An 11,893-nucleotide genomic window follows, 5' to 3' on the forward strand; every position below is an offset into this window, starting at 1 on the left:
CCAAAAATAAACCCACATATATAGGGAGATAATTTTCAACAAAGGAGCCAAATACATACAATAGAGAAAAGACATCCTCTTCAATAAATGGTGCTGGGAGAATTGGAAAGACACATGCAAAAGAATAAAACTAGACTGCTATCTATCACCATATATCCAAATTAATTCAAGATGAATCAAAGACCTAAACACAAGACCTGAAATAATAAATTGCATAGAAGAAAGGATAGGTACTAGGCTTGTGGATTTGGATTCAGAGAGGATTTTATGAATTTTATTTCAGACAAGAGAAGAAAAAGCAAAAGAACTGACTCTGGGTGGTGAACACACAATGTGATATATTAGATGATGTGTTACAGAATTGTACACTTGAAGCCTATGTAACTTTACTAACCATTGTCACCCCAATAAACTTTAAAAAAAAGAAAAAGAAGCTAGCCTTAAAATAAATAAATAAATAAATAAATAAATAAATAGATAGATAGATAAATAAATAAATGGAACTATATCAAACTGAAAATCTTCTGCAGAGCAAAAGAAAGCATCAACAAAACAAAGAGGCAACATACCAAATGGGAGAAGATATTTGCAAACAACATCTTTGATAAAGGGTTAATATCCAAAATATATAAAGAACTTGTACAATTCAGCAACAACAAAAAAAACAATCTACGTAATTGAGACCCTCATACACTGCTGGTGGGAATGTAAATTGGTATAACCACTATGGAAAACAGTATGGAGGTTCCTCAAAATATTAAGAATAGAATTGCCATATGACCCAGCAATCCCTCTCCAGGGTATCTACCCCCAAAAATCTGAAAACATTTATCCATAAAGATATATGTACCCTGATGTTCATTGCCGTATTATTCATGGTGGCCAAGACATGGAAACAACCAAAGTGTCCTTCGATAGATGATTGGCTAAAGAAGATGTGGTATATATACACAATGGAATATTACTTGGCCGTAAGAAAGATGAAATACTGCCATTGGTGACAACGTGGATGGATTTTGAGATTATCATGCTAAGCAAAATAAGTCAGACAGAAAAACATCAAGAACCTTATGGCTTCACTCATATGTGGGATATAAAACTGAAAGCATGAACAAGACACACAAACAAAAACTTACAGACACAGACCACAGTTTAGTGGTTACTAGAGGCTAAGGAGGGAGGGAGGGTAGTAAAAGAGGGGGAAAAAGGTCAAATATATGGTGGTTGAAGGAAACTGACTCTGGGTGGTGAACACACAATGTAATACATAGATGATGTATGATAGAAATGTGCACTTGAAACCTATATAATTTTACTAAGCAATGTCACCCCAATAAATTTAATAAATAAAAATAAAATAAAATACTTTTTAAAAGATAAAAATATTACCAGCACACCAGATACACCTTCCGTTTTATCTTTCTACCAGTGACTGCATTGGCTGAAAAGTAACAAGTATGCTGACCTCTAACACAATTGATTAAGTTTGTCTATTTTTAAAATTTATTTAAATTGAATAATAAAGCATTAATTTTATCTGATTGTTGCTCAATATTGACACATTTTTTGTGTACAGTTATAGTTTTTTTATTTTCTTTGGTATATAGCATTTGATTTTATTAATATACTACAATTTATTTGTTCATTCTATTGTTAGTGGGTATATGGCTTATGTATAGTATGGTGCTACTAAAATGGGACTGCTGTAAACATTTCTGTACATGCCTTTTAGTGAGTATCTGTGTTTTATGTGTTGGTATACAACTAGAAGAGAATTAGTAGAATTAGTGAGTGATAGAGTATGTGTAGATTCAACTATTATAGATATGGCCAATAGTTGTCCAAAATGGTTGTCCAAATGTATGCTCTCAGCAGTAGTGCATGAGAGTTCCTGTTGCTCCACATTCTTATTAATACCCAGGACAGTAATACTTTGTATCACATTGTAATTTCAAGGCTCATATCCCTCATTATTAATGAAATTAAGCAAACTTTCATAAGCTATTGAGCACTTGAATATCTTCTTTTGTAAAATACCTTATTGAATTTTTGCCCATTTTTCTTATTAGTTTGCTTTTTAAAAATTAATTTGTAGAACATCATCTAAATATCACATTGTGTGTTCACCAACCAGAGTCAGCTCTCCTTCCATCACCATATATTTGATCCTTTTTTTCCCAGCTTTTTGACCTGAAAATTCTAGCCATCCCTAACTCTCTGGACTAAAGAATATGGGAGTTAATGGTTAAACTTTATGATATTTATCTTAGCTTTTTAGAGGCCTTTTCTGACTTACGGATTTCTAGTTGCTGCTACAATTTTGTTGATCTCAGAGTAAGTCTTTAGTAAATTAAGAGAAAAGACCAAAGTCTCAGCTTCTGAGCCTGTTTTCACTTGTGGTGTTGTAATGAATAGGAAATGGCTATTAGACAAACAGTCATGAAAATACTGACTCTCTCTTAGCCACTCAGTTTCATCGTCTATAAAATGGGGATAAGATAGGTTACCTACCATAAATGCTGCTGTGAAAAATGTCAAATTTGACACTGAAAGTCTTTGGCACTTATAAGACACTCAAAAAGTGACCATTATTAGTTTAGGTTCTTTCTAAATCTGTTATCAGAAAGAAAGCATTATTTTGCTCAATATAGAGGATGTGATTGAGAGTGCATTTGTTTGGACTATGAAATAAAAAATCAATTTATTGTGTTATGAAAGAAAAAATCTTTAAATTATTATGCAGATACAAAAGCATCCATATCTAGGGTAATCTATCGTTAAATTACAATACATTTATTCTCCAGAAAAGCTTAACTATAGTTAGAAAAATCACTGGTTCTAATAATTATACGAGTAATACCTCCTCACCTTCAACATTTCTATCAAAGTCTCTATATTCGGGAAATACCTACTAAAACAGCAACCTACACACAGGTCTATAATTCTATAACCCTGCAACTTGGTAGAAGGAAAAACTGAGATGTATAAATGAATCTTGCCTATGTCACTAATTCATTGAAATGTTTCAGCAGATCATATTCTTTGGGCTTGAATTTTCTCAGTGAAAAGTGAGGAGTCTGTGTTAAATTATCTCTAACAACACTTCCTACCCTGAAATTCCATGATTAAGTGTTCTCTAGCCCTCCCTTAATCTGGGACAATTCTTTTCTTTGTAAATTGATCAAAACATCGGATGATTCCTAATTATTTTTCATAGCTGCACAGCATTCTATTTTATGGATGTACCAATAATATATTTTGAGAGTCTACACTGATAAACATTTAGGTTTTTATATTTAGATTTTTTCCATAGTTTGTTCTTAAAAGCAATGTTTGCAGTAAATACTATGCATATATTTTGTTTTACATATGTGTGACTATATCTGCAAGATAAAACACTAGAAGTATAATTACCAATTCAGGGTTTTAAAATGTTAATGATATTGAAAAATTTCCTTCATATATTGTACCAATTTAGAGATTTAATAACAATATCTGAGGTTTTATCAAAACCTTATCAATACAGTAAACTATCAGACTTTTGGATCTTTGTCAATAATCTAGGTGAACAAGGGAATCTCACTGTACTTGTATTTTCTTATATGTTAATTTTAACATTTATTCATATGTTCAAGAGTCACTTGCTTTACATTAATAACACCTATATGCCCATTCATATACTTTGCTGATTTTTCTACTGGCTTGTTGTGCATTTATTTATTGACTTGAAAGAGCTCTTTCCAAATGAAATATATTACCCAAATAATTATACTGCTTTTCACCTAGATTTTCTTTTGACTTTATTTTAGGCTTTAAAACAAAACAAAACCTATGTGGAAAACTACGTAGTCAGATTTATTAACTTTTTTTAACTTCATGACTTTTGGATTTTTTTTGTCAAACTTAATATGACAGGTTATGGCTATGTCTGATCACTAAAACCCAAATGGACCAACGGTAAAGGAAGAATTAGAAAGTTGAAGAATGCATCGCTAGCACTATGAAGAACTGACAAAATTAAATAGCCACTCATAAATTCTCATTTCCTTCCTCCTTCTTCTCCTCTTCTCTCCCTCCCTCCCCTTCATTTCCCTCTTACACTCCTACCCCTCCTCTCCCTCAGAATGAGACTACTGAGCATCAGAGCACTGAAATGACTTGATTTTTCAAGAGTACTATCAACACTTCTCTGTTTTCACCAGCAGAGCAGAGTTACAAGGGAAAAAAATGCTAGCAACGATATCATGATTGCTTTAATGTTTATTGTATATTTGAAATGTTTTTGGGATTGTATAAAAATATATAAAAGTCAAGTATAAAAGGTCATTGTCATGTTTGACATTATACAAATAAAGTTAACCAAAAGTCTAAGTTCCAAGAAATCTTAGCTAAGTAGTATCATGCATGGTTCAAGAAGACTGTCTGTATCTAAAACTCAGCTTGTACTAGGACTTAGAGTTAATATCTATGCACATAGCCACTAACTTATATCTTAAAATATACTTACAATACTGAATCCTGAGAAATGACAATATTTTAGGAGTCTACATTGATAAACATTTAGGTTTTCATAGTAGATTGCAGGGTTTCTATTTTCTGTTAAGCAATTTTTTTTTCAATGTTAGAATACATTTAGTCTATCTGTTATGAGGACTTTTTCATAATGCCAGTCTCAGGAATAAGTACATAATAAAACTTTTGACTAGCAAATGAAACAAGAATTAATAGTTTTTTATTTTTATTCTTAGAGTTAGATGAATTTTACTTTCCTTCTTCTGTTTTCCAACAAATATGAAAAAACAGATTTCAGATTTGATCTTCAGTTGCAAAAAATTTTTTGTCACTTTGTGCATTTGCATGTTTTAGGTATATATGGCAATAACTTTTTATCTGAACTTAAATATTCAATACTGGCCATATTTGCAAACAATTTTAAAAACATTTGCAATTTTCTATGAATAATGTAGAATCTATTATAATCAATTTATCCTACTTAAAAATAAGTAGACTTGAAAAATATACTGCTGATAGCACAAAGTATCTAGAAAAGGTTTTTAATGAATACAAATGTATATCAAATAATATAGAAGAACACAGAAAAATTTTATTGGAACATACTAGTAGAAAGAGAAAATTGTATATAACCAAATGAACAATGAATATCCCAATATTCAATACATAAGGAAAAGATAAAATAAATGTGCACTAATGAGGCAAAATCCATATTTTAAAACACAATATTTTCTCTACAATGTCAGTATATGAAAATCTTGTTATGAATAAGTTGAATGAAGATATCAGACATTCAATTTGCTTATACATTTTGATTACAAGGTATAAAAATATCACTTCAGTTGAAGAGAACCACAAGTTTAGTAACATAAATAACATTTTATGAAGATTAGAATCTCTATTCTTTACAAAATGTTTTTTAAATTATTAAAATTTTAAAGAGAAATTGTGCTTTTGAATTATAAGCAATGAAAAATTGGTTAAAATTGTATTTGAATATTAACCAGGACGTGATTTTATACAATTCCCTCGCACTTAGGACAAAAACCCAATTCTATAACTCAATAAGCCATACCATTAGCAAAAATAATTGGCATGATGCTGTGATTCAGTGGAGGCTCTTTATTCTCATTCAGGACTACGTTCCTTTGTGGTGATCCCTAGTTTTTCCAGGAGCTCATATGACGGTTCCTCAACTTTTGCATGGCTGATTTAAAATCTTCATTCCTCAGAGAGTAGATGATGGGGTTCAACAGGGGTGTGCAAACAGTGTAGAACACAGAAAGGAACTTATCCACAGGAAGTCTGCTAAAAGGCCATATGTAGAAATAAATGCAAGGCCCGAAGAAAAGAATTACCACTGTGATGTGGGCAGTTAATGTGAAAAGCGCTTTGGATGACCCACTAGAGGACCGGCGCCGGACAGTGATCAAAATGATGGTGTAGGAAATAATTAAAGCCAGAAAACAGCTCAGTGATATCAGGCCACTGTTAGTTAGTGTCATAATTTCCATTTCATAAGTATCCATGCAAGCCAACTCTATCACCAGGGGAAGGTCACAAAAGAAGCTGTCTACCTCATTGGGGCCACAGAATGGCAGATCCACTGTAAAAACTAAGTGGCTGACAGAATGAAGAATACCGACAGCCCAGGAAATAAACACAAAGATTATACATAGTCTCTGATTCATAATTGTGCTATAGTGTAGGGGCTTACAGATGGCTATAAATCTGTCATATGCCATAGCTACAAGCAACATCATCTCGCTCCCAACAAAACTATGAAGAAGGAATATCTGGGCCATGCAACCCTCAAAGGAGATAGTCTTGTGCTCAACAAAGAAGTCCACAAGCATCTTGGGTGTGGCAAAGTTAGATTGGCAGATATCAATGAAAGAAAGGTTACTGAGCAGGAAGTACATAGGTGAGTTCAAATGGGAGTCAGAGGAAATGATGAAAATAATCATGATGTTGCCCAGCACTGACGTCATGTACACTATAGAGAAGATGGCGAAAAAGAAAAGCTGAAGTTCCCAAGAATTAGAAAGTCCCAGAAGCACAAACTCAGACACCACTGATTCATTTGTGTGAGCCATGTATCCAATGTACAGTTACCTAAATAAGAGAAAGTCAGGAAAATATCATTCACAATGATTGGCACTATATCTAATATACATACAAAAGAAATATGACAAGCTTTCAATTAAAAGTCAATTTAATTTAATAAAACCATATAAATAATCAATTTAGTAATATTTAACACCTATGTCACTGTGGAAACTGGAAGAAATGTAAAAAAAGAAGATTAGATATGGATCCTATCATAATTAGGAACATAAGATACACATATTAAAAATAAAAATATAAAATCAGAAACAAGCAAATATAAGTGATACATTAATACTGTAAATATTAACAAGATGAAAAAAATTATGCCAAAGTGATAAAGTAAGGTGTCATGGAGTAGATATTATTTTAAACTAAAACTTTTTAAAAGTTTGGAACTAAAAAAAATAAATAAAATTTTAAAAGTTTGGAACTTGCTAACCAAAACTGAAGGAAACGGCTATTTCGGGAAGGGAGAATAAGGATAAAGATACAAAGAAAAAAATATGAAAGATGTACTCAGGGAGCTGTGAGTTGAGTGGCCTGTCTAGAGGAGAGGGTGTGCTAAATCGCAATAAAAATGAGGTTGAGAACGGTAGATTAGGAGTGGTGGATACAATTAGCCTTGAACTTAAGGCTAAGTGGACTCAGTTAATATTCTTGAAATTGAGAATAAGAGAGTGCTTGATGGTGTTTTTAGAAGCATAATAGAAGCAATTTGCCATTTTATGGAATGAAGAGGCAATGGTGATACTCTGGAAATTTATTTGAAGATTGAGAGTATTTCTTAAATCCTTTAAACAGATAATCAGTTAATCAGAGTTTACTTGCTTCACATGAGGACCAATTTTGAATGAATCACCAATGTGAGTTTAGTTTCTTCTGTCTTTTGTCTCTTTCTAAACATGCCTAACATGCCTGGATTTATCAAAATCTGTAATACCTTTTACAAACAGTTCTTACATGGTGCATTTTGAACACATATAGATTTTCAAATGAAAAAACTTAAGTAATGTATAAATTGCCTCTTAAGTGGTTTTTGACATTTTGCTTAACACATCGGGTGCAATGTGGCCACTTGGTTCCAGAAAAAAAACACCCTACAACCTCCAGTGGTTCTGGAAACATTATTGGCTTTAGCCTTGTGTACTCAGCAATACACGATAGGTATTTATTTGTCCTTATACTGATTAAAGTTACGCACCCTGTATTCTCAGGGTTTTATTAGGACCAAGTTATTTAGATATAACTAATATAATAAATATTTCAAAATTTAAAAGCAAAACATTTACAGTTAACCATAATTTAACCAATTAAAAATATTTAAACTATTTACAAATGCTACCCTTTCAAGAGCTTCCATCTTTGCATTTGAGTTATGATATTTAGTTTTAAGAAGAATGCAAAACTTAAGTTACTTAAGAATATAAACAGATCAATGAGGCATGAAGTGACCTCAGGACAAATGTCCATCATAGGACTCTCATCTCCATGTGGAAGACGGGCCAATCCTGGCACGTCTGATCATGTATTTACATGGACAGAGGAGAGGAGGCAAATGAACATTGGGAAGGAAAGAAATTCCCATTTCTAAGACTAAAAAAGATCCTAAAGAGGTAGATATTAATTAAAAAAAAAATTTACTCTATGAGGGATTTCATATAGCATTGAATTCATGTGTAAAGCTTGCTAAATATTATGGTAACTTAGTAGGATAACATTAAAGAAAGGAGCAGGGAGAGAGTGAGAGCGAGAGCGAGAGAGCAAGAGAGCGAGGTAAAGAGAGAGAGAGAAAAGGAAGAGGAAGAGGAGGAGAAGGAAACATAATGCTTAACATGTTAGAGAAAGTTAACGGTATTATACATTCTTTACAGATTATCTTATCTTTGAAAAAATGATTTTCTGAAAATATCCAAATTTCCTACCAATTCCATCTTTCCAATATGTAATAAATGATAAGGTTTGTCAGTCTTCATTTTTCAAAATATAGGAAACAGCTAGAAAATTCTCTCCCCACTAATTTTCAATGATTTCTTAATCTAAGTTGAACAGACCGGGTTCAACATTATATTGCATCTTATTTATTCTTAATAATTAAGGTAGGTACCCATTAGTAAAGATAAATAACATTTGCCACTTACTAGCCATGTGACTGACCTTAGAAGACAGCTAGATTATCTCCAAGGCTATTTTCATCTCTAAAATTCTAAGTACAGAGGCAGTTATGTTACAGAAACATAGGTAATTTATAAAAGTCACTCAGAAATCCTTGGACTATACACAGAGCATCCAGAAGCTTCTTTATTAATGAATCATTCACTTTTTCATTGTCAGTGTATCTCAGAGATAGAAGTGTTTTCAAATAACAAAATACACCATAAGAGAATTTCTCTATTCCTGGTATAAGACCAAGTTTGATACTTGGAAATTGATGTTTTGTTAATATCCATCTCTAAAAGTATGTCGATAGTCACCCAAACCATAAACAGCCATGATTTTTCTTGTCATTATTTTGTCTTATAATAAACCTAGCAGCACATTACTCTACTTTGTTTAGCTACTCCTTCTTCATTCCAGGCAAATTTTAATAATAAATATTTGTTTAACAAACGGCTAAGTAGTCTCTGAACAGAAAGCATAAAAGGGTCGGAGAAGGAACAGATAATGGCTACAGCATACTTCCCTTTGTTCATCAGATACTGATCCTATTATCATCAGGGTTTTGCTAAGCCAATGCAGTGGGAGAGTCATATAGACAGAGAAGAGAACAGCTATTTGTCTCTTCCAGATGGCATTGCCGATTTGACTGAGAAAAGAATAATTTTCCCTTTGCTATCTTCTGGTTTCTAATTTTGCATCTAGAAGGCAATTTACCAATTATTTGTTCAGTCCAAACAATGTGTTCAAATGTGTGTATAACACTTACACTTTTAATACTTTTTTCCAGTCCTTCAGTTCTTCCTTGTTTGCTCCAAATTTGATATCCTTCTGTTTCTAAGCTTCCCACTTATGGCTATGTGCCTTCATACCAAAAATATTTGCAATATCCTCTTGATGCATTTTTACCTGGGCCCTGCACTAAGCTGTGCAAACCCCTCAATTTCTGCTCAAGGTAGTGAGGGCTCTGCTCTTCTTGCCTGTGACCATACAAATACAGTATCCAAAGGTCAGGCAATATAAAGCCTTCCATCCTGATTCCAGGAAAAAGATTTCATTGGGGAAGTGAGAAATCACCCTTTAGAGATCTGAGGTCATCCTGCGGTGAGAGTAATTACATTTTACAAATAGAAATAGAAAATAAAAAGTTTTTTAACCAACTAGTTGGTACATATGAAAGCAAAAAATTATTTCATTTTCATTAATTCCCAGTCAGCAAGGTAATTTTTTGACCTCTAACTTCCTGTCAATAAAACAATCACACACACATAATCACACAAGCTTACAAATGATCAAAGCCTCAGGGTGCTTACCTCCAATCATAAGGACCTCACTACTTCACATGACAGAGAAATCTATTGTTAGGGTGCTCAACTGGTTCTGTTACCTGTAGTTTAATAGAACAAATTTATTCCCCCTTAGGCATAATCATTCCTCAAATATTTAAAGGTGCTTTCATTTCTTCTCTGTAACAAATCTTGTATTCTCCCCCCAAAATATATCAGTTGTATTTTATAGAATAAGTTCTCTAGATTTCAAAGTGTTGTGATGTAGATGTAATTCTTAAATGGTAGTCTTTAAAGTAGTAAACTGAAAACAAGACTCCTTACCACGTATGTGTATGTATATCCCCTAGTAAAATAGTCACATACCAATGGCACATATTGCAGCATTGATTGAAAGAGATAGATACTGGAGGGGTGGGGGGAAACTAAGTATCTATAAATCTGAAAGTTAAGAAACATAATATTTTAGTGTGATAAAATACATTCCATGATTAAAATAATTAAATTATATTTTGTATGTGAATATGTTTAACATCGAAAACATAAAGTCAAGGGGTAAAATAAAGATTGGTAAAATCATTAACATTATGTGCACATTTTTATAACCAAAAAAACGTATAGACACACTTATGAAAAAAAAGTTTTAAAATATGCCGAGGAGTAGTACAAACTCTAAACAGTGTAGGAAGGCATACTATAAAGGAAAGGGTCAAAAGTTGTATGAAAAGGACTTAAGCTGAATCAATAATATTGTATATACTTTTTAAATGTCTAATTAATCTATGGAAAATATTAATATTTCTTATAGACATAATGTTAAATTTAGAAAAAGTTATTTAAAATTTTTATTCCCTATGCCTTTATATCATGAATATTTGCAATTAAAAGTGGTCTTCAAAAAATTAGAAATAATACATTTTAAAGAGCAAAACCTTATAAATTACAAAGAAAATATAATGGAAGAACAGTTTCCATTCACAATAGAAACAAAATAAGATAAAATATAAAGTATCTGGGATAAGTTAATCATAAATATATAGGTCTTATGGGATGAAAATTTTAAAATAATGAACATATTAAAGAGGACTGAAAATATAGTGAGATATGTATTTTTTATTAATTAGATTCAGTTTTGCAAAAAATAAAACTCTAAATTATACTCCAAATATAATATAAATATAGCGTAACTTCCTTCAGAAAATAGCAGAATTATTATTAGACATTGACAAAATTATGCTTGGGTATATATTTATATCTAGAGGGTTAGCTGTTTGATAACTGTAGTATTTTAAATCTTTTTTTTTTGTTTAGGGGGAATCTCCATCTTCACAGTCTGAGTTTGTGTCATGAGATGTGTAAGCCTTTTTTGTTGAAGCAAAGGTACCTGTAACGCTCCCCCCCAGTCCTGGAAGACAGTGTGGGCATATATTATATGTATGATTGGATGATGTTGCTCAGGACTTTAAATCTTAAGGGAGATATAAAATGAGTAAAGGATGGTTTAAAAGAACTATTACAGTAGTAACATAATGTTGGATTTCAGTAGTAGTGGTTCAGGGAAGACCCAGTGTCAATAAACAGTCGTTTTTGCCAGACAAACATGTTCTCTTTTGTTTCATGCTGCCTAACTTCTAATGATATTTGTTCATTTCTGAGGCTGCTTCTCCAAACTTACCATCAAATATGTAGGTAATGTAAAATGCTTCTAATAGTTACTTTAGGCTTAGGTTGGTCAGAATTGTTTCTTTTGCTTGCAAAAAAAGAATCATTATTAATGTCATCTATAAAGGTTATTAGGTAAAGCAATTGTGTGAAAATAGACAGGAAATATT

General features: G+C 32.2%; 1 protein-coding gene across 1 annotated transcript; it reads right to left on the bottom strand.

The window, feature by feature from the left end:
• Window positions 1-5,672: 5,672 nt before the first annotated feature.
• LOC109458878 (olfactory receptor 4K1) lies at window positions 5,673-6,608 on the bottom strand. The gene has a single exon (XM_019752865.2). The coding sequence runs from the start codon at window positions 6,606-6,608 to the stop codon at window positions 5,673-5,675; it is 936 nt and encodes a 311-aa protein (XP_019608424.2).
• Between the last annotated feature and the right edge of the window lie 5,285 nt (window positions 6,609-11,893).

The sequence above is a fragment of the Rhinolophus sinicus genome, linkage group LG03 (assembly GCF_036562045.2).
Source record: "Rhinolophus sinicus isolate RSC01 linkage group LG03, ASM3656204v1, whole genome shotgun sequence".
NCBI classification, from domain to species: Eukaryota; Metazoa; Chordata; class Mammalia; order Chiroptera; family Rhinolophidae; genus Rhinolophus; species Rhinolophus sinicus.